This window comes from Callorhinus ursinus, unplaced genomic scaffold (genome assembly GCF_003265705.2).
Source record: "Callorhinus ursinus isolate GAN/ISIS: 27379988/994484 unplaced genomic scaffold, GSC_fseal_2.0 scaffold15, whole genome shotgun sequence".
Lineage (NCBI taxonomy): Eukaryota > Metazoa > Chordata > Mammalia > Carnivora > Otariidae > Callorhinus > Callorhinus ursinus.
This window is the reverse complement of record NW_027397077.1, coordinates 5,196,237-5,218,357: the sequence shown is the minus strand read 5'-3', so window position 1 is coordinate 5,218,357 and position 22,121 is coordinate 5,196,237. Positions and strand designations below refer to the sequence as shown.

General features: G+C 56.7%; 2 protein-coding genes across 31 annotated transcripts in view; one reads left to right on the top strand and one right to left on the bottom strand.

Moving 5' to 3' along the window:
* The window catches only part of MAP4 (microtubule associated protein 4), a 195,601-nt gene extending 192,900 nt beyond the window's left edge, over positions 1-2,701 (top strand). For 24 of the 26 annotated variants that reach the window (XM_073901116.1, XM_073901123.1, XM_073901115.1 and 21 more), the window contains 2 exons: positions 139-328; positions 455-697. In XM_073901116.1, the coding sequence (XP_073757217.1) occupies positions 139-328; positions 455-462 (198 nt within the window). In that variant the 3' untranslated portion in view covers positions 463-697. Of the gene's footprint in view, positions 1-138; positions 329-454 lie in introns of all 26 variants that reach the window. The other 2 variants (XM_073901110.1, XM_073901117.1) reach the window with 2 other exon arrangements.
* A 392-nt stretch (positions 2,702-3,093) lies between these two features.
* Positions 3,094-22,121, bottom strand: part of DHX30 (DExH-box helicase 30) — a 29,085-nt gene continuing 10,057 nt past the window's right edge. For 2 of the 5 annotated variants that reach the window (XM_025885208.2, XM_073901131.1), the window contains 18 exons: positions 15,554-15,684; positions 14,819-14,929; positions 11,129-11,430; positions 10,534-10,654; positions 9,651-9,800; positions 7,555-7,707; positions 6,395-7,231; positions 6,051-6,126; positions 5,859-5,963; positions 5,418-5,593; positions 4,965-5,171; positions 4,790-4,871; positions 4,522-4,715; positions 4,275-4,434; positions 4,005-4,162; positions 3,806-3,909; positions 3,584-3,723; positions 3,094-3,442 (listed from right to left, as the gene is read on the bottom strand). In XM_025885208.2, the coding sequence (XP_025740993.1) occupies positions 3,189-3,442; positions 3,584-3,723; positions 3,806-3,909; positions 4,005-4,162; positions 4,275-4,434; positions 4,522-4,715; positions 4,790-4,871; positions 4,965-5,171; positions 5,418-5,593; positions 5,859-5,963; positions 6,051-6,126; positions 6,395-7,231; positions 7,555-7,707; positions 9,651-9,800; positions 10,534-10,654; positions 11,129-11,430; positions 14,819-14,929; positions 15,554-15,684 (3,461 nt within the window). In that variant the 3' untranslated portion in view covers positions 3,094-3,188. Of the gene's footprint in view, positions 3,443-3,583; positions 3,724-3,805; positions 3,910-4,004; positions 4,163-4,274; positions 4,716-4,789; positions 4,872-4,964; positions 5,172-5,417; positions 5,594-5,858; positions 5,964-6,050; positions 6,127-6,394; positions 7,232-7,554; positions 7,708-9,650; positions 9,801-10,533; positions 10,655-11,128; positions 11,431-14,818; positions 14,930-15,553; positions 15,685-17,503; positions 17,729-21,501; positions 21,531-22,121 lie in introns of those variants that run through there. The other 3 variants (XM_073901132.1, XM_025885207.2, XM_025885206.2) reach the window with 3 other exon arrangements.

Genomic DNA, 22,121 nt, shown 5'->3' with positions numbered 1-22,121 from the left:
CCTAGATTCTTCGGACCACCGTTCGGTAGTCGTGGGGGGCGGTGGGGGCAGGGGACTGTGTGTAAAACCCACCACCATCACCCATCCCACCTCCTCCCCGACTGACCCTGCACTGTCTCCCCCACTGTTTCATTGTAGACTGAGGGCGGTGGCAGCGAGGCCCCTCCGTGTCCGGGCCCCCCCGCTGGGGAGGAGCCGGCCATCCCTGAGGCAGCGCCCGAAGCTGGCGCCCCCACTTCAGCCAGTGGCCTCAGTGGCCACACCACCCAGGCAGGGGGTGGTGACCAAAGGGAGGCCCAGACCTTGGACAGCCAGATCCAGGAGACAAGTAAGTGGCTGGGCTTGGCCTGAGGGCCGGCCGGGGGCCCTGCCACTGGCTGTTAATTGAAACTCCTTTTCTTTTTTTGACTAGAGTGTGGCGTAAAGTTTAACCAAGCAACCTTTTATTTTCCAGGCATCTAATGATGACATTCTGGTCTCGTCTTCCATCCCCTGTGTTCCCCCTCTTGTGTCCCTTGTTACCCCCTCCCTTCCCTCCTCCCGTGTCACTGCAGATTGAGACCTACAGGCTGACGTTCCGGGCAAATGCCAGGGCCCGCACCGACCACGGGGCTGACATTGTCTCCCGCCCCCCCCACTTCCCTGGCGGCCCCAGCTCAGGCACCCGGGCCCTTGGCTCTCTCTCCCGGGCTGCGATCTAGACCCCACACGGCTTGGGTGCTGGGCAGTCCTCCAGGCTCCCACCCCCTTCCCCCTGCCTTGCTTGCCCAGGGCAGCAGCAGGCCCGCCCCCAAAACCTCATCTACTCCCTGCCCTGGCCCCCACCCCACCCCCGCTCCTTGCTTTGTTCCTGTCCCATCATTGCGCACCGCTCTGCAGACGAGGTTGGGAGGTGAATGGGGTGGAGAGGCCAACTTGGGATCTTATGGGATCTGGGGTGGTGGGGAGCCAGATTCCAACCTCCTCTTTGGGTTTTTTGGACCAAACCCAAGAGAAACTGACATAGCTGCCCTCCTCGCTGGGTCCACTGAAGAGAAGAGTGGAATTGGACGGCCACGCGGTGGCAGGATGCTGACTGCCTCCCCCGGAGCCCGCTAGGCCACTGCCTCTCCCGTTGACCCCCTCCGTGGTGCCCACCGTGCAGGTGGGGCCAGGCGCATCTTGCTGCCCTGCCCCAAGTTAGTTAGGGGTCGGCTCGTACTGTCCCCACTGCTTCCCGTACCTGCCTAGCTGCTGTCACACTCTTTTCTTGTTTTATCTTTTTTTTTTTAATAACCTAAAAACTGGTAGAGGAATTTCGCAGGTTGAAGCCATGTCTAAATGAAAAGTCCTCGGTAGGTGTTAAAGGAAACAGGGAGGAGAGATCCTTAAGCCTCCAGCCAGGAGGTCAGGCATCAGGGGCTGCCCCGGCTTGGGCAGCTTGGGGCCCCGGAGAAGGTGTGGGCAGGGCAGTGAGATGCAGGGGCTGTGGCCTGGTGAGCAGGTAGGGCACACTAGGAGCTGGTCATGTGGACCGGTGGTTCTGGTATTGTGTGTGTATGCTGCTTTTCTTTTCTAACCAAGAGGCTGGTTTTGGCATCTCTGTCTCATTCCCTGGGATCTAGTGGGAGATACAAGTTCGGGGCTGGAGAAACAGGGAAGGGCTGTGGAGGTCAAAATCCTCCAGACTCACGGGCCTAGGACACCAGAGCCCTCAGTTACCAGGGAGCCCAAGATGTCCAGAACTCATGTGGGTGTTGGGGAATCAGGTGTGGAAATTTTAAAAAGGCATGAGACAGGCCATCTCCACCCCCGCCACAGCCTGACTGGGGAGGGGGGAGAGGCGAGGCCAGCCTGTGGAGGGGTGTCCCAGCTAGGCCCGGTCTTGGGATGGCTGCAATGATGAGAAATCCCGGGAATTGTATTGACACGAAGATTCTTATTGCACTTGTATTTTTTTTTTTTTTATTAAAGTTTGCATGGTTTCTAATAAAGGATTAAAATGTAACAGTTTGTAGTGAAATGGCCGGGGAGTCTCCGAGGGCGCCTCCTCCGGAAGAGCATTTCCTGCAGTGCAGACTTGCCCCCGAGGAGGCCCGCGGACTCGGCCCCTCGCCGCCCCCCTTCCTGGAGCCCAGAACGTAGGGGTTCTTAGGTTCAGATCGGACGTCCGTGTAGAGGGAGGGCATCGGGGCCGGCAGGTTCTCCCACCTCTGCGGTAGCGTTTCCCTCGGGGAGGTGGGACCCCACCTCTGCAGCTCCCCGAGCGCAGGCTGCAGGGGTCTTCCCCACACCAAGGACTGCAGAATGCTGTGTGCCAGGGACACCGGGGCACCCGTGTTTTGTCAGCAGGAGGAAGGGACCGAAGGAAGCTGGGGAGGAAGCGGTAGACGGTGCAGGGCCTGAAGGTCCCGGTGCCCTCCTTGTGTTAGTCCCGGGGCCACACACGTGCTGAGGTGGACAACTGGTCCAAGGGTAGGGGTGGGAGAGGTGACCCTTGTGGAGAACGGTCTAGGTGGGCTGGAGTGGTCCCAGCTCCCTTGAAGTGTCCCCCAAACCCGAGAAGCAGAGAAGGCGCCCTCACAGCGAGGGGACCCCCTGCAGCCGTGTGGGGGTGCATCTCTGTACCTCCAGTTTGCTTCTGGCTCAGCCACTGCCTGTGTCAATCTGTGGTTCTGTTGTACCGATTTCAAGAGTAAATAAAGCTCGTGATGTCCCATCACACAGGCTGTCTCTTCTGTACGTTCCGCGGTCTGGTCGGTCCCCACCGCCAGCGTCCCTGACCTCGCCCCCCCCCCCCCCGCAGCTCGTCCCCCGGCATCGAGGGGCTGCAGTGCACTGCGCAGTCTTGATGACCTTAGCCCCTCATCTGTGAACCGTGGATGTGACCGAAGTCCCAGCTCATGGAAGGGCCACTACACAACCGAAGGCCCCTCGAAGGTTGGGGTTCAAGTGGCCTTGGCTGCCTGGGGAACTGCTCCCCGGTTCTGCTCGGGGTGAGGAGCACGAGGGAGGCCTGGGCGAGTGCGTGCTCCACACCCGCCGGCCCAGCCTGAGGGGACAGGAGTGTGGGTGCTGCGGCCCCGAGACAGGAGCCCCCCCCGCCCCCGGCGGACAGCAATGCTCACAAGGGATAAATAGAACTTTATTTTAAATAAACATTTGCACTCTGTACACGGCCCCAGCAGACGGGGGGGGGGGGGGGGGGCTCAGTCGTCCGCCGTCTTGCGCACGTCAAAGCTGCCACAGGGCCCCCGCAGCAGCTCCGCCAGCAGCGCCAGCAGCTGCCCGTGCTCCTGCTGCACGCCCGGCGGCAGCGCGGCCAGCTCACTGCGCAGGCTCCGCTCCACCATGCGGCCCAGCGCCCGGCGCAGCTCCCGCAGCAGCCGCACAGTGCGCGAGTCCCCCTCCAGCCGCAGCAGGTCACTGTCACTCAGGGAGATGGTGGCCCGGCGCCCATCATCTGCGGGGGGGCGGGGGGGGCGGGGCCGAGAGGCGGCACAGAGGTGAGGTGAGGTGAGGTGAGCGCGGGCTGCCCCCGCCCCCCTCAGGCCACAGACCAGCCCAAGCTGCAGTGGGGCAGGAGGGGCGGGCCAGTACCCACCACGGATGTGCACGTCCCCGTCGGTCAGCAGCAGCACGGCTAGCGGGTGCACCTGCGAGGAGTCCCGCACGAAGACACTGCCGTTGGACTTGACGGCCATGAAATACGTCAGCCATCGGCTCCGCAGCCGTGTGGCCTCCCTACGGAACAGAGCGTGGGGGGGGTGAGCCCACCCTTCTGGACCCGGCCAGCCACCCCTCCCCGGCCCTGCCTGCCCCCCACCTGTTAATGGTCGACTTGTGCAGCAAGATGTTGCCTGATTTGGTCCTGTAAGTGACGCTGTTGGGCTTGAACTTGCCCTGCCGGGTCACCTTGCCCTGCCTCACCTGCGAGGATCAAAGGAGAGAGGGGCGGGCTGAGCGAGGAGCCCCGGGGCGGCAAAGGAGGCTGGGGCCCGCCGGCCCCTCTCCCGAGGCAGCACCTGGATGAGGTTGGGGTAGAGGCCGGCCATGAGCACGCCCTTCACCAGCTCCTCCTCCTCGCTGTACTCGTTGCACTGGGCAGAGGCCAGGGTGCAGTCGGAGGGCTTTCCCACCAGGAAAGCCTCGTAAATGTTCTCTGAGAACTGCTTGATGAGTCCTGAGGAGGGGAGGGCGGGCTGAGCCTGCGGCCCCCTAAGCCCCAAGGCTGGGGAGCCACAAGCCTGCGCCCTGGGCCAGTTGTGGGGGGGGGGTTGGGGGGAGCCGCTGACCGTGGATGAAGCGCAGGCTGGGGGCGTAGAGCAGGTTTTCCTCCAGATAGTTCTCACGGGAGCTGCGGTCCTGCCAGCGCAGCACCTCCTCCCAGCCCGCCACGGCCCGCACGAAGGCCAGGTGGTCACTGCCGCTGTCATGGCTCAACAGCGCCTTCACCTGGGAGGGAGCGGGAGGGCCACAGGGTGAGCGGTGGCAGCGGCAGCGGCTTTCCGGACAGAGGGCGGGGGAGGGGCCGGGTCTGACCTTGTCCACCTCCGCCCGGTTCTGCAGGCTACTGCTGAAGGGGTCCCGGGTGAGACAGGAGACGACCACCAGCAGCGGGTGCAGGCAACGGAAGATGGCGGCCAGCACTATGGCCTTGGCCAGCCGGGGGTCGGTGGAGATGTGGGCCAGGCGCTGCCCCAGGGTGGTCAGGTACTCCCGCTGGTCCAGCACTCCTGCAACAGCTCAGCGGTCAGACTCACCCTTGAGCGCCACGCTGCGGCCCGGCCCGGCCCGGCCCCCGACTCACCGATCTCCTGGAGCAAGATCACAGCCTCGTCCACCGCCTTAATGTTTGGACTGTCCACAGCCTTGGAAAGGAACTCCACCGCCTATGGCAAGAAACAGCCAGAGCCCGCCGTGAGCCCCACATCCCACCTTCCCTCACCAAGTCCAGCCCTGGCCCGGCCCCGCCTCTGGCGCACCGTCTTCTCAGGCATGTGGATTTTGGCTTGTAGCACCAGGTTCTCGAGGGGCGTGCGCAGAATCTCCGGCACTTGGAAAGGGACCATTTTCTCCAGCCGGCTCCGCGGGAACAGGTGGTAGGCAAAGCCTGACTGGCAGCGGCCCGCCCGGCCCCGGCGCTGGATCACATTGGCTCGTGACACCCACACAGTCTCCAGGCACGACACCTGGGGGAGGGGGCAGGGGAGCAGTGACGCAGAGGCCAACAGGCCTTCCTCAGCGCTGCCCCTCGTCTGGCCTTCACCTCACTTAAACCCTCAACGGCCCCCCCCACAACAGGGACACCGACAGCCCATGAGTGTGGCCTTCTCCGGACACACACGGCAAGTCCAAGGCTGATCGGGGCTGGGGGCCACCTCGGAACTTGTAGTTCTTCCCCCAGGGGCTGGCTGGGCCCGGGAGACGGGTGCCACCTTGGTCTTCAGGTCATAGCGTTCCTCCTTGTGCAGACCGCTGTCCACCACATGCACGATGTCATTGACTGTGATCGACGTCTCCGCGATATTGGTGGCCAAGACAATCTTGCGCACCCCAACTGGCGGCTGCTGGAATATGGCCTTCTGGTCCATCATGGGGATGTTGGAGTGCACTGGTGGGCAGCAAGAACACGCTGGTTATGGGTACTGCTCCTGCTCCCTGTGATGAGGGTACCAGGCAAGGATTTTGACCCCATTTTGATGAAACGGAGACCCAGATCAAGAACACGTATCTGCCCAGTCAAGGTGGAAAAGCCAGCAAGAGCAGGGCAGCCTGGTCAGAAACCCAGGCCCGCTGAGTCCCAGCTGGATAGGAGTCCCCAGGCCAGAGGGCCAGACTGGTGTCAGGGCAATCGCGCCTCACTCGCCCGCTCTCACCTGGCAGGATGAGGTACTTGCTCTCGTGCATGCCCAGGGCCTCCTGGAGGCGTTGCTGCACTCCTTTGATCTCCTGCCAACCAGGCAGGAAGCAGAGGATCCCACCTGTAAAGGGGCCCTGCAGGCATGAGCCGTCACTCTCGGCAGCTGGAGGGCAGGGTGGGCACAGGGCGGGGGAGGGGGAGCACCCACCTGGCTCCCCTCGGGCATCGATGTGCAGAACCAGATCCGTCACAAGGTCCAAATCGAGTGCACACTCATCCTCAGACTGGGGGTGGGGGTGGGGGGAGAGGCCACAGTCACAGCCCCCCCAGGGGAGGATGCAGCCACTCTGTGACTCGGCGAGGCCAAGGCACTCAACAGTCACCCCTAACCCTCACCGCCCTCTCGCCCAGAAGCCCTGATCATTCCGTTTCTATCAAGGACACCGAGACTTGGGAGCACAGCCTTGCCCTCGGCCAGGGCGCCACAGGGACAGGGAGGCGGGCAAGCCAGGGCAAAGGCCGAGGAGGGCGGGCGCGGGCGGGTCCCCTCACCTCGTGGTGCCGGTGCCGGTGCGGGTACTGGTGCTTGCCCAGCTTGGCCAGGATGTCCTCCAGGTAGTGCTCCTTGACCGGGTACATGAAGCCCGGCACCTTGATGACAGGGCAGCCACCAAAGTAGCGGGAGAAGCGCTCGTTATCGCCCGTGGCGCTCATCAGCACTAGCCGCAGGGCCGGGTTGAGCCGCTGCAGGCCCTTGAGCAGAATCAGCAGGAAGTCTGTATTCACGTCCCGCTCGTGGACCTCGTCCACAATGACGTGGCTCACGCCCTCCAGGCTGGGGTTGCTCTGCAGCTTCCGCAGCAGGATGCCCACGGTGCAGAAGAGCAGGGCCCCGCCACGGGCCGGGGGCTTGCTTTCCAACCGCACCTGGAAGCCCACGTTCCGGCGCAGAGAGGGGCCCAGTTCGTGGCTGACCCGCTGTGCCACGGACACAGCAGAGATGCGCCGCGGCTGGGTGATGATCACGTTGCAGCGGGCGCCACGGCCCTCGGTCACATAGCGCTCCAGCAGCAGCTGGGGGATGCGTGTGGTCTTGCCACAGCCTGTGTCCCCAGAGATGACCACCACTGGGTGCTGCTCGATGGCATTGAGGATGGTGTCCCGATGCGGGTCCACGGGGAGCTGGGGGGCCTCCTGCCAGACTGGCCCTCGCCGCCGCCACAGCTCCAGCAAGTTCTGGCTCAGACGTACCTCCTCTGCTTCTGACAGGGGCACGTAGGGCTTGCCTGTGATAGGGTCACTCAGGGGCCCTGAGTCCTTGCCCAAGGGCAAGATGTCCTCACTCTGCAGCCGGAGCTCCGGGGAGATCCAGGAACTGTCCACAGGGTACTGAGGGATGGGAGAAGCAAGCACAACGGTGAAAGACCGATACCTTCTTCCTCATTCACTCGCGATACCCTCCACACGGTTCACCGGGGCCGGACGCGAAGGCCCAGCCTGCTGGAGGGGGACTCCGTGCACGACTGCCCGAGGACGTTCTCGGGCAAGACGGGGCTGCTCGGGGCAAGGGTGCTCCCGGGCTCCGGCCTCCGGCCTCAGTGGGGACAACGGGTGGGTGGCACTGCCCGCGGCACGTGTGGAGGCTTTCAGTCAGGAGAAGCTGGAGGCGGGCAGGGGGCAGGGGTAGGGCGGCCTTCTCTGGGCTCTCTTACATGGTTCAGGAAGGTCTCTATCTTTCGGAGGATGGGCTCAGGCACCTGAATGGTGCACGGCCGGCGCTGCGTCTCGCCCAGCTCACGCAAGGAGGCCAGGTTATACATGGCGTGGGTAAGCGGCTCGTTGTTGCGATCCACCAGGCCCAGGCTCTGCAGCGGGGACAAGCACAGCTTGCTCTGGGACCCTGCCTCCCCGGAACCAGTGCAAACAGGCTCGGGAGCTTGAGAGAAATCACGCAGAGCAACAGTTTCTCTAAGAGATTTTGGTTTTTAGCAGACATTGTACAGAAGAGAGTAATTAGGAATCTGGAAAATGTAAATCTCCACTCCTATCCCAAAATTTAACTAGTTAAAATCATTCCAAGGAAAACAAGACCTGACGTGTCCAAGAGGAATGCCCCTCAGAAACCTCTCCTTGAGCAGCGGGGGCCCCCACAACAGCCCAATCTCGCCTCTACGAATTCCCAGCACGGACCACTAAGCCAGGAGGGCCAGGCTCTTACTGACCCCATCACAGCCTCACAGCACCTGTTTTCACTACCTCCAAAGCACACCCCCTTCCCCCCACAACCTTTCTGGTCCACATGGCACCCATTCCACCTGTGACCCCATCTTACAAACACAGGTGAACGTTCCTAGAAATGTTTATTCACACAACTCGATAAACACTGCGTCTTGCTTCCCTACATGTCCAAAGTCACCTCAGCAGACCTAACCCAAGGCATCCCAACACCTCAGGCAGGTGTGCAAAACCGGTTCTTCTAACCCCAGTCCTGTGTTCCTGTCCCCTGTGCTATCAGGACTGCTCGCCCCCTAAATCTCCGAGACTCCCTCCTTCAGGAACACTGCCCCCACAGGGGCTCACCCCCTCCACGCTCATGACCGACCTCAAGGACAAGCATCTAGTCCCTGGGCCACGGAGGCGCCCACACAGCCACCTTGCCCCCCCCGGAGGCTTCCACCTTTCCCAGGCCTGCGAGTTTCCCTGTGGCCTCGGAGCAGCGGCCGGCCCGGGGCTGTCTCTCGCACTGCTGCCACCTGGGAGCTGGCTCCTTCCCACGACACAGCTCGCCCACGCTGCGAGGCTCCTGATCACCAGCGCCCGTGGCTATCCAGCTAAAAGTCAGACTTCTGCCAAGTGCCATCCATTAGCCCCAGTTCTGCCCTCTGGAGCCACAGGTTCCTGTACCTCTCCCTCTCTAAGATTTTACTAATTGATTCAGTCATTCACTGGTTTATTTGAGTGAGAAAGCGCACACACGCCAAGTGGGAGGAGGGGCAGAGGGAGAGACTCGCACGCAGACTCCCTGCTGAGTGCGGAACCCAACCACTGGGCCTCGATCCCAGCACCCTGAGATCATGACCTGAGCTGAAACCAAGAGTCGGATGCTTAACCAACTGCACCCCCCAGGCGCCCTAATCCCTCCTCCATTCTCCAGGCTCTCGCTACCTCTCACCATCAGCTGTGTCTAAAATGGGGTTCCCAGAGCCGAGCGCACACCAAAGGCATATCTGACCAGAGCAGAGGGCAGGGCCTCCTTGCCCTCTCGCTCTGCACACTAAGCCTGTGCTGATGGGGGTCAGATCACCCCCTTCTCAGGCAGTCATGGCTGTGCTGGCTCCCACCGCTGGGCACAGCTGGCCTTCGCAGCCTCTTCACGGGAACTGCCTCACCTTGGGCTTCACGGAATCAATCTCCATCCCAGATAATGCCTTATGATCCGTTTTGCCCACAAAGCCCAGGTAATTCAGACCTTTCTAGACACCAAGTCCGCCACTCAGCACAGGCACCATTCCCCCAGCTTTGTGCCATTCTGACAAACAGGCGTGTCCCCTCCCGGCTTCAGCTGGGTGCCGGCAACACCACGGAAAAGGCTGAGCCCGCAGGCAAAGCATCCTCGCAGCGAGCGTGAGGGCCTCCGGAAAGCAGCAGCCAGAGCCGGACAAGCAAAGCTCGGGCACCAGATGCTTCCGTGCTCAGGCCGAAGGCCCAGGGTAGTGGATTTCGTTTCCTGGGGGATGGGACCAGTCCGCCAACAGTAGGGGAGCTCCAAGACCCCTGACACGTCAGGCCAGGGACCCGCCTGACTCACCTTCAGTTTCTTGCAGGCCAGGGCTGCCGCCTTATTCTCAGCCTCTGCTTTGCGGCGCCCTTTGGCGACAAAGGTCATGGGACAGGGCCAGAGCAGGGTGAGGGTGGACAGCTTGGTCTTGGTGCCCACAGTATGGAACTGCATGAGGTTCTACATGGAAGGCAAGAGAAATGGCTATAGAAAGGCAGAGAATGCGGTTCTCAGAACGCCAAGGAACCCAGCGATAGAAGTAACCCCCATCTCAGCAGGTGCCAAACATCGGCCACACGAGATGGGCCACTGGGCAGCAGAGGCAAGCCCCAACAGGGCTGCAGCTCCCGAGGCTGGGCCTGGCGTCTCCAGCTGTCCCATGGTTTCACGACAAAAGACAGTGTCTGGGCAGTGCCACCACCTGCCCTCCTAGCCCATGGTGCCTCGGCACCCTCAAAGCAAACAGGTATGGTGGCAGCTGGGGGTCGAACCTGTCAGCCTGAGCCAGAACCAGGCACATTCTGGGGGTGCATGAAGGCCTTACCCCTGGGGAGAAGCTGTGCTGACCGAAGCCCTGAGCCCAGCCACAGAGATGAAATTCAACCTCAGCCAGATAGCGCCATCCCAACCCCACCCCTGCCAGCCACCCCAGACCAAACTCGGGTCTCCCGCTCCCACAGCGCCAGCCCACCCCCCGAGCTCCCACACCAACTTCCGTTCAGTCCTGGCTGCTTCACCCTCTTCACAGTCCAAGGACCCCGAGCCCCCCGAGTGGCTTAGGTGCAGGCTGAGGGTACAGGTAACCTCGGCCTTCCCACACACCTGTAGCTCCCCTCCTACCTGGTCCCGGGGACAAGCAGACACAACCAAGCCAGCTCCCCAACCACACGCACTTCTAGGAGACCCGACTCACCTTAGCTGTGGAGGACGACGTTGCTATCTGAATCACTTTGGCCAGAAGGTTCTTGGGAAGCGGAAACTGGGTCAGGGCCCTGATAGCACTGTCGTCGTCTGTCATTTCAAAGGAACCCCCCCTGGGAGGACCAAAAGTTCAGGTGAAAAAGCTCTATCTCTTCCTGGGCCCATTTCACCTCAGGCTCTGAGGCCCAGGGGGGCTAGGACACTGCAGGGGGGGCAGCAGAAGGTATGGAAAAAACAGCAGGCCTGGTGTCTTCGCGTGGCCCCTGATCTTCTCAAACACACGGCATGACTGAGGGTCCCTCAGTTCCGCCAAACAGATAACTGGGGGCAGGGGCCCAGGGGCAGGCAGAGTAGTGGCTGGGCCTTGGAGGTCACACCCAAGTGTGACCCGGAGAGAGGGTCCTGCTGTTGTTCTGCAGAAGCCCAGCCACACAGCAGAACGGCAGACGTACCGACGTGAGTAACAAGACACACAGGCAGACGTACGGCAGGAACCCTCCCATTTTAGGGAAGGCTCCCAGGGAACATCACCCATCCCCATGTCAAGGTGCAGCCAGCTTCCCTGCATCCCCCACGTCCAGCTGTACCTCGAGTCCCTGAGTGGGGTGTGGGAGTCCTGCTGGGTCATGGACAGGAAGTCGGTGACATCAATGGTCCCCTCTTCCAGCTCTTCTTCCTCATCCTCCTCTTCCTCCCGGCCCAAGGAGCGGGACAGGCCCCCAGGTCCCCCTGGCCGGATGCTCTCAGGGTTCAGCTGCCGCCAAGAAGTAGGTGGCATGGTGGGTTCTGGGCGCCACCAGCTGTCAGCCGGAGAGCCAAAGCGATCAGCTAGCACGCGGTATTTGGCTGCATCAAACAGCTCATTTCGGGGACCCAGCAGGCCCCAGCCCTGGGGGGAGAAGGAATGTTGTGAGGGGCCATCCTCACACCTCAGTCTGCCCAGAACCTGCCCCCTTACACTGTTAAGTCCCCTAGGCATGAGCCATACCTTTGCACCCATCGCCTGCCTCAGCCCCCAAGCCACAACTGGGCATCAAGAGGGCACATAAGATGTGTAGCTCTGACACATGAAAATGACAAGGTAAACTCTTACATCTATTAGACAAAAAAACGGGGGGGGGAACCCAAACCCCACAGGCAATGGAAAAGCCGATACATTCACAAAGTGATCTAGAAAGCTTCGGTGAATACAGCAGTTAGGAGAAATGGAGCTCACCCACAAAACAGTTCTATCTCTGGTCTCACCTAAGAATCCTATGCTGAGAACGTATTCTAGAAATAACCTGGGATGCTTTTAAAGCCGTTCATACAAAATATATTATTTTAAAATTATTATAGCTTCATTCTCTTCTAGACAGAACACCAAATAAAACTTGCTGAGTCTCTGGCATGCATAAAGCAATGTGCTGGCTACCCTGGGCATCATCCGGAAAGACGGGACCTGGTCCCTGCCTGCAACAAACTCCGAATCCATGGGGCAGAAGAGAAATGCAGGTGACTAGGGTCTAAGGAACCATACACTGAGAAACCAGATGAACATAAGTAACATAATTCCAATCCAAGTCTGGCTAAGCTGCTCGGGTATTTGACAAGAGCACGCTCAGTAACCCCCGTGCTGCTGGCCACGGGCACCGAGCAGGAGAGCAACACTTAATAAACACTCTGGTTCGGAAGGGGGAAGGAAGGTGCTGCAGAGCGGTGAGTTCAGACACTGGGGAATAAAAAGGTTGCGAACTGCCATGTGAACAAAGGACTCCCATAACAACAAAAGCATCCATCCGATTTAACAGGCAAAGAACTTCAGACATTTCTCCAAAGAGACACAGATGGAATAAGCACAGGATGCAAATGCAGTCTCAAAACTTAGAGCTCTTTGGGGCGCCTGGGTGGCTCAGTCGTTAAGCATCTGCCTTCGGCTCAGGTCATGGTATCGAGCCCCGCATCAGGCTCCCTGCTCAGCAGGAACCCTGCTTCTCCCTCCCCCACTCCCCCTGCTTGTGTTCCCTCTCTCGCTGTGTCTCTCTCTGTCAAATAAATAAATAAAATCTTTAAAAAAAACAAACAAACAAAAAAACTTAGAGCTCTTTGCAGCATGGCACAAACTGATACATAGAGGCACAAATCCTCAAAATCCACTCCCACCTGATTTAGGTACATTTGGGGTAAAAAACTTTTTTTACCCCCCAAAGAACCAATTACTGTATGTGACTACGGAACTTCAATTTCCACAAATTCATCGTCGGCTTGGTTTAATGTTCTTTAGAGCTTCTGCCACATTTTCAACTCCATCAGGTCAAAAAGAAGAGTTTATGAAAGCAATCCCTTCCCCCCACACATCTCAGAAGGAAATTTCATTTGGCTCTAAAGCAGCTCCCTATGATTTGTAGCTGTGAGTTTCCCAAGGGGAAGACAACAGGACACTGAGAGAAGATGCTTCTGGGAGCTGTGAAGAGTTCACAGAACTACCTCCTTCTGACAGTCAGGGACAAGGACTGGGGATGTGAAAAGCAAACACTGTCTTCTGTTGCATTCTGTCCTTTGCAGCTACTCTATACAAGATCTACCATCAGGGTGTGATATCTTACATATTGAGAAAACACCGTGCAGTTAACACAAATTTAAGAATTTACCTCAAAAAAAAAAAAAAGAGAGAGAGAGAAAAGATGCTCAACATCAGTACCCCTTAGGGAAATGCCAATCAAAACCAAGATATCCCACCTCACACCCACGAGGACAGCTACTAAAAACCACCACCCAGAGCGCTGGTACAGATGTAGCGGGACTGTGTCCTGGTGGTAGGAATGTGAAACATTACAGCCACCGTGGAAGAAGTATGGCGATTCCTCAAAAAAGTTGAGAACAGAACTACCGTATGATCCAACAATTCCATTTCTGAGAACTGAAAGCAGTGTCCTGAAGAGAGAGCCTGTACACTCGTGTTCACAGAAGCATTGTTCACAAGAGCCAAAGGTGGAAACCACCGAAGTGCCCATCGGTGCACGAATGAACAAACACAATGCAGCACACCCGTACCACGGAGTACTCCTCAGCTTTAAGGAGGGAGATTCTGACACAAGCCATGTGAATGGACTTTGAGGACACTATGCTAAGTACAATAAGCCAGTCACAAAGAGACAAATACTGTTTGATTCCACTTCTATGAGGAGATGAAATCCCTAGAGGAGGCAAATTCATAGAAACAGGCAGTAGAACGGGGGCTGCTAGGGGTTGAGGGGAAGGGGTAGGGGATTTGCTGTTTACTGTGTATGGCGTTTCAGTTTTGCAAGGTGAAAAAGTTCTGGAGACTGGTTGCACGACGCTTAATACTATGCTTAATACTACTCAACTATTTGCTGAAAAATGGTTAAGATGGTAAGTTTTATATTTTGTGTAACTTACCACAATTCAAACATACAAACAAGAGAGGCTATAAGCAGAGCAGAGATAGAGACAGAGAAAGGGCGGGGACAAACGTGACCATGACTTGCTGCACACTGGCCACCTTCAAACATGCGGAGAATCTCTCACCCTCGGCACTACTGACGGAGAAAGGGGAGAGACAAGGGGGGGGGGGCGTGGGGCCCTGGCAAGGAAGAGGGCCCTCCCTCCTCAGATGCAGGGAGCAGGCAGGGACGCTGAAGGCCTGCGGATTCAGTGGGAGAGCATCTGAAGGAATACCCGCCCTACAGCTTTGTCCCCACTGGAGCAGAAATACAGACCGAGGAGTCCGAGCAAGATTCAAGGTTGGCACAGCCACAAAGGGAGCCAATCAGGGATGGACAGAAGGGCTGGTGAGCAGCACTGAAGGGCTCGTTAAATACTGGGTAACCAAGAACCTGAACGCAGCCCGTGCCCAACCACTGGGGAGTGACAGAAGCAACGCCCGTGCGTCTGTTACAAGGAACAGACAACTGTGTGAATGCAGGGAAAACCCACGTGAAATCACGGGAAAAGAAAAACCGAAACCAAAATGGAAGTGTAGCCACGGTGCCATATGAAGGACGTGTTTTTCATCAAGAGCTCCCTCTGTGTTTTCTGAAACCACAGACAGTAGATAACTACAGTTGCAAAAAACCAAACCAAACCCAAACACCCAAGTATTCCCTTGTTGGCTGCACAGCAAGAAAAGCAGCACGAGGTGGGCAGGACAGGTGAGTGAGTGAACGCCCGTCAACCTCCACCGAGAGGCACTTGGTACCAGAAAGCCCATCAGAGCCCGGGGCGAGGACCTTCCCAGGATGGAGGGTGGCCTGGCTCTCCCGCCAGGGGAGGGTCACCTTGAAGAGCTGGCAGGCCGCCGCTGCCGCCTGCCGCTCGGCGTCGATCTTCTTGCTGCCATAGCCTTCGACCTCCACGCTCTTGGGCCACTTTATGTGGAGGGTGACTTTCTGGGGAAGAGAAGAGAGAATCAGGACCCTGGCCTTCCCAGACTGCAGAGTTGCCGCAAGTCACACAGGGTTGCTGTGGGCCTGATGGCAGCAGAGCCGAGTGCAGGCAGCACCCCACGCCCACGGCTAACCCCCATGAGGCTCTAACTGTCCCATCCTCAAGCCGTTCATCCCACCTCAAGTTGTTTTGCTTCTTCAAAGTGCCATGTTCTAGCCAGAGAGCAAAGTGGGACCCATCTTTATTGTTAAAAATCTTCATTCAGAATGGTTTGCCTGCATGCTTCTGTGGGTCCCAGGACCTACGAGACTCTAGGAACAGGAATTTTTATCAACTCTGACCCTCTGCTGTCCCAGTTATTCAACAGGGACCAGAACTGGGGGTCAGTGCAGAGGCCGGTCATACCCAAGATGGGAATTCTTCACCTCATCTCCCCTGCGCTCCCTTTCTCTAAGTCAGGCTCTTTTTCAGACCTAGCTTTGCTTTGAGAGTCTCTGCTGACCATTTTCAATTCACGAAACCCACTCTACGGCTTCCCTGACAAAGAAACCTGAGGAAGAAAAGGGCAGCCAGCCTCTTTCCTGAGAGTCACACCAACATGTCTCCCAGCCACCAGTGAGTTTTACCTTTTTCTTCGGTCCATTCGTGTGCACGTAGACCAGCTTGTCTTTTGCATGTGAGATGCCGAGGGCTCTTCCAATTACACTGTTGAGAAGGTTTTTGGGCTGTGGGAACTCTTTTAATAGGTCCCTAGAAGCTAAAAAATAAGAACAAAAGCATTACAGTTGCTCTTTTTCTTTTAAAAAACTCCATGGGGTGTGTATCAGGACAACCCTGGGCTGGATACTGAGGATGTTGGCTCATGACCCCAAACCACCCAGGAGCATCTTGGTAAAGGAGGGAGGAATGGCTTCAGGGTTTACAGAGGACAGTAAACGTGCACGACCAGACCCACTTGCACAACCATTTCCTGAAGGAGAAGGACCAGTGAGCCACACACCACAGAGGAGAACCAGCCAGCATCCTCTCCCCGATAAGCTCCTGATTTAATACATCAGCTACAGAAGCCTAGGCGGCAACAAACCCCCCGTGTCTGAAAGAAGGTACTGAACAAAAAAAACAAAACAAAACTCCACCACACACACAAACTGGAGATCAAGACAATGCAAGGCCCCTCCTAAAACAAATGACACACAAAAGGGAGGGTTGGTCCCAAAGTCTCAATACCAGGCCCTAGCTCTCAATTGCACCTCGACATCCTGCAAAAGGCCTCTTAGAGCCAGATTATATGTGGGACATTGATCAGGTATCTCCACAGCTGAGACACAAGAAATAAGCTATTCCTTCCCCAAGTTCAAGTGGAATCAAGTAGAGGCAGGATGCATCAGACATCCTGAGAAGTAGCTCACTTTTTTTCACTTGTACTTTGGATCAATCCCAGAATACAAATGGGTGAGATGTCCAACTAGAGGCAGCTTGTGCCAGACACAAGGCTCAGCCAGGCCTTGAAGAAGCCTGCTCGGAGCAGCTAAAAGCAGAAGTAAGGGCCCCAAAGCACCAAAGTGGCCCTTCAAGAGATGAAGGGTCAGAGACCGGCAGAGGAAATGGGGAAACCTTTTCATTCTCCACCCACAGTCTCTGGTGTTATATTTGGCTTTAAACCAGCTCCAAAAAGAAAAACTTTGTACACGTGCCCCTGTACGCATCAGTCATAAATCACCCAAGGAATTTTTCACCACAGTGGCCACCCTGACCCCCATCAGGCACTTAAGAATGGCGGTGATGTTGGGGAAGCCTCTGTATTTTGATGAAGCTACCCACAGGAGTTCTGATGTAACCCGAATCCTGGGTTGAGACTGTTTCCCTGGAGCAGATGACTGTGTCAACTGGCCAAGAAGGAGGATTCTGCCTGACTCTGTCTCCCTCTAAAGAACTTACAAAGCAAGAGATTCAAGCAGTTAAGACTGGTATTTAAGTAGACTCAGACGGCTTACCACAGAGGGACCCAAAGTTAAGGAGCCCACTATACCCCCAGGCACAACAGATGTGCACTGGTCCCCCCGCTCCAGCTCTACAGGACAGGAGGAGGTTGGCTCTCTATCCATGGTTGACAGGCAGGGATGCTCTCACCAGTCTCATTCCCTGCGCTATTCAGGAGACACCACGTTGGGAATCACTCTGTCTCCACCTCAAATCCTGAAGTACCAAGTGTAGTTTGGGCTCTTTTCCCACACTGGTGAGGGTGTGCTTACCCTTGATGCTCTAACCCTTAACCACCCATTCGGGCAGCAGGTGGATGTTTTCCTGTTTTCCCCCACGCCCTCGAGGTCCCGTGCCTCTCACCTATTCTTGCCTGGTGCAGGCGCTCCGGTCCCCGAACCTCCGCGCCCGGGGTCCATTTGGGCCTGTGCCACACCGAGCTTTACAACAGCAGCGCTGCGGCCCGCCAGCGGCCGGCGGTCTCGGCCACTAGCGGAGAGGGGCCCCGGCCCGCCAGGCCCGACCCAGGCCCGCGCCCCCAGCTCTGCCAGCCCCGGCAGCCAAGGACGTCGCGGCCTGGCCGCCCCGACCCTCACCGTTCACCATGCTTCCGTCGCCTTCCCCGGGGCCGCTAGGGGCTACCCCTGCCTCGGCCTCGGCGGCCTCCTGTGTGCGATCGGGGTGGGCGCAGCCTGACGAGAGGCCGCGCGAGCGTCCCTGTCGCCCAGTGGCGCGGGGGCCCAGCGGTCGCAGGCGTGGAGAGACGCCGGCAGCCAGGGCCATGAGCCTCCTGGCGGCCGCCATGGCGCTCCCGCCGACACCCGCGGGCCCGGAGCCGAGAAGGGCAGGGCGGAAGGGCGGGAGGGCGGGAGCAGCGGCCCGCGCGCCCCCTGGCGGCCGGGAGGACCGGGGACGGGGGCCAGCCGACGTGGTCCCAGCGCTCGGGTTCTTCAGCAGGGGCCTCCCGCGTCCTGGGCTTGTCACCTGGTGGGCAGCCTGGGACGGCTGGCACCCAGCTGAATTCACTGCCCCGGCAAAGCCAAACCCACAGACCCGTCGTCTGAATCGGGGGCAAGAAGACGGAAGGGGACTTTTGGGAAAAGTTCAGGCCTTAGCTCAATCAACGTCCATCCAAGGAGGTGAACTCCAGGTTCCCTCTAGGTCCCACCCGTTGCTCATAAATACCTCTCACATGCGCTGGCAAATTGGCTTGCACTCCAGACCGAAGAGGGAGGATAACCACTAAACCGGGGCACCCCCATCTCATTTCATGGCTTACAAAGTAAACCTGATGAAGAATCCGGATCCAGGACAGGCAAGACCTCCTGAACATAAGCAGACCACTTTTAATTCCAGGGCTGGAGTCAAAAGTGAAAAATACCAGACTTGGATAACGTGCCCGAGAACTGAGCTGGTCCAGCAGTGTGAATCTGAAGCTGCTACTCCTTACTTGTTTGAAAGCCAAATGGGATTCTATTTCCAAACTACTATGCCTGGGTTCTAGCCAGGCTCGTTCCCCTTCTGCCTCGTATGGCACCGAGGAACAGAAATTTGGCTCGGCTGGGTTTAACAGAGTCTGCATGTTGGGGCACTGACAGCAAGGGGCTTGGTAAGAGGTTGGCAGTGCAGCTGGGGATACACTGGGAGGGAGGGTTTTGTTTGTGTGTTTTATAATTCTAGATCTGACTCTGAAAACTCCTGGAGAGCTTGTGAAAACATTACTGGGAGCCACCCCCAAGTTTCTTACTCATTAGGTCTGGAGTGCAGCCCAGGAATCTGCATTTTTAACAAGTTCCCAGATGATAATGAGACTGCTGGTCTGGGACCTCACTCAGAACTGCTGGCCTATGGCAAGAACATAGGATATGAGTCCTAATACTTGGGCTTAGTCCAAGCTCTGTCACTTGCCAGCTGTGAACCTTGGGCAGTTTCATCAGTTGGGAAAATGAGGACATACTTGATCTACTCATTTGGTACAACTGTGGTCAGGATAAATGGGAATGTCTGGAAGGCTGCTCTGCAGTGTGCTCTGTTAGAGAAGCCCCTCCACTGAGGTCTGAGACAACAGACCCGGGGCAGGATGCGGCAGCTTCAACTCCCACTCCTCTATTCCCTCCTCAGTGGGCTTTTCGCAGGAAAGGGGCAAAAGGGAAGGTGACCTTGGCAACAGTGATCTGACCTTCCAAGGGGACACCACCATCTGTATCAAACACCCTTATCCAGATCATCCACCTTGGGATGGTGAGACCCTTGGGTATAATGTGATTCCACAATGGCTTTGACTTTGGCCAAGTGTCACTCTAATTGGCCAAAAGCCAAAGCATCCACCCAGCTTCAGGGTAGTTTTCAAGGACTGTTAGCAGCCCAAATTCCCTCAAAAGAATCTAGAAGCTTACCAAGCCTGATAATGGCATTAGGGGCTGAGGCCAAATATTGAAAACGGTGGTGTCTGAAAGCTGAAGGAGACAAAAGCCTAGACAGAAAGCCCCTCCACCCCCTCACCCCCCCAGAAAGCAGGGCCTGGGCCCATCATGGCGCTGCAGCAAGTCCTCAGTATAGCACTCTGTTTGACAGCCACTTAGTCAGGCTAAGGTCGGAATGCTCTGATTTTTTGGATCTGCTCCCAAAGGGGCCAAAGTAGAGGGACAGACACAAATCATGACTGGCCATGAGTTGTTAACTGGTCAAGCAGGGTGATAAGTACTTGGGGGTTCACCATATTATTTTCTCTATTTTATTAAGTGTATTTCGAACAGATGTTTGAAATTTTATGTTTAAAAAAAAGCATCATGTGATGCCAACCAACTAGTTGGTTCTCAGGGAGCTCCTTGACCCCTTTTCCTATTTCATTTACTGCATTTGGGCTCTAACAGTTGGTATCACCTTGAGCAAATATTTCACTTCCACAAACCTCACTGCCTCTTATAAAGTGAGGGCAACTCTTACACTGGGTCTTAAAAACCTTCTGGTTTTGTGATCTTCTCCCCATTGGTCCAGAGCAGGGGTTGCCAAACTACAGCCTGCAGACCAAATCCACCCACTACCAGTTTTTATAAATAAAGTTTTATTGGAACATAGCTCTGCTCATTGTTTGTGTATTATCTATCGTTGCTTTCACACTGCAATGGCACAGTGAAGGAGCTGCAAAAGAAACCAGATGGCCCAGAAAGCCTAGACTATGTATTTTGTGACCCTTAAAGGAAGTTTGCCGACTCCTGCCTTAGAGAATTTTGAAGAAAGTTAGAAGGGCTCAGGTACGCCCTCTTCCTTTCCACCAATATTAAAGACTTCTCCACTCTCCATTCTTTGGGGAGAGAAAGTTGACTCCTTTGCCTGTGAAAAGGAAGAAACTTTTGGAAAAAAAAAAAAAAGAAATGTTTTACTGGCTCAGAGATCTCTCCATTCATTTCTCAAATCAAGCACGACATCTGGTAGTAAATGTGCTAAACAACAACATCAGGGAGTGTGGAATTAAAGTGTATAGGATCTGCTGAATACACAAGAGGATGTTTTAGGACCCTAAACTTTAGAGGCCCCAGGAGAAAGCAACAAGAGGAAGCCCAAGGTAGTCCAGACTTGGGGCAGACTGGAGAATTTCTGGGGGTGGGGGTAGTGAGAGGGAGCATCTCAGTCGACATTCTGTCAGCGTCTTCAACCACAGTTAGATTTTGTGGATGCTCAAAACGGCAAGACATGGTCCCCTTGGCTGGCAACGAGAAAGGCAAAGGGATCTGCAGGAGTCAGGTGACCACCCTGACCGCTCTACGCATCCTCAGGGCTTTTCCATCCACATCCATAAAGCCACAGGGTCCCTTGAGGTAAACCACCGCACCAAGAAGAGGGGACACATGTGCATGAGGGAATGGACAGGAAAGACTAGTCCTAGGAAGGATCCTGCCAGAAGGGCTGTTATTCCACGTTGCTTTCCGGGGCTCTAGGTCTCGGATCAGGGTGGGTGGGAAAGATTGACGGAAGAGGCTCTGAGTGTCCTCACCCTTTACCAAGGCGGCCTTGGTAGGAGGCTGGCGGTAGAGTGGGGGAGACTGGCAAAGGAGGTGGGAGTTTGTTCCAATTCCAAATCTGACTCTGGTAGGCACTGTAACCTATTCAAGTGGCCACCATTTTGTGAGCGCTGTCTTCCTATCTGAACACCAGAGAGACTGTTTCTGCCACACACACTTCCTTCTAAAGGCAGAGGCACCAGTGAAGTCACTAGGGAATCAGAAAGCATGGCAGAAAGGCCCAACAGTCATGTGTGGACTAAAAGGTCTGTTGCTTCTGGGATGAAGAAATGGAGGCAAGAACCCTTTTTAGGTTGAGAGAGAGAGGAGGCAAAGATGCATACACCCATGGATGCCTCCTGGAGGCACAGCTGTGAGGAGACAATCAGGCTCGGGGGGGGGGGGTCTGGGCTCCTCCAGGGAAGACAGTGCAGGGACTGTCCCCCACCAGGAGCAGCTGCCCTGCCAAGTGCAGCAGCCTTCTCCCCTGCATGTGCTCAAGGAGGCACTGCCTAGCCGTGCTGCCTGGTTCATCCCACCTAACCATCTTTAAGCTTAGCCAAAGCACATCTGACACTCTCAGAGCCACTCACCTGCCATGTTGGAAATGTTAACGTTCAGCCTTTTCGAGTTACAGGGCATTTTAAGAAAGAAAAAAAAAAGGGCAATCAACTCTTGTTTTGGCAACGGTAGGGGGGTGGCATTTCTTTAACACCTAAGTCAAATGGTCAGAGGGGCTGGAAGTATTTCTTTCCATGCTGCTGTCTGGAGTCGGGGCCACTGCAGCAGGAGGGCATTGCGTGTGGACACGGCATGGGAACAGGGCAGCAGCGTGGGCTGCAGAAACTGAGGTGCTCTGTGCTCCCCGACCCTTCCTGAACTCTTGACCTTCAAAGCACTTTACAGACAGGACCTAAAGTGGACATGCTGTCTCCACATGAGGTAAAGACTCTATGACCTAATATAGTGTTCTTCCACTAGGCAACTGGCGTCGGGGTGTGAACAGCCAGCCAACGGGGCAAGAGGGGCGGCCGTCGGAGGACAAACAAGAAGCCACCAGGAGCACTGGTCTTAGCAGACCTGGAAAAGATCTAAGTCTGAGGGAGGAGCGGAGACACTCACAGGCAGCGATGCTTCCCTGGGTCCCATTACTGGCCCCATCCTTGGGTACCAGTGGAACCTGAGGGGAGCGATCACCTGTCCAGGTGCTCTG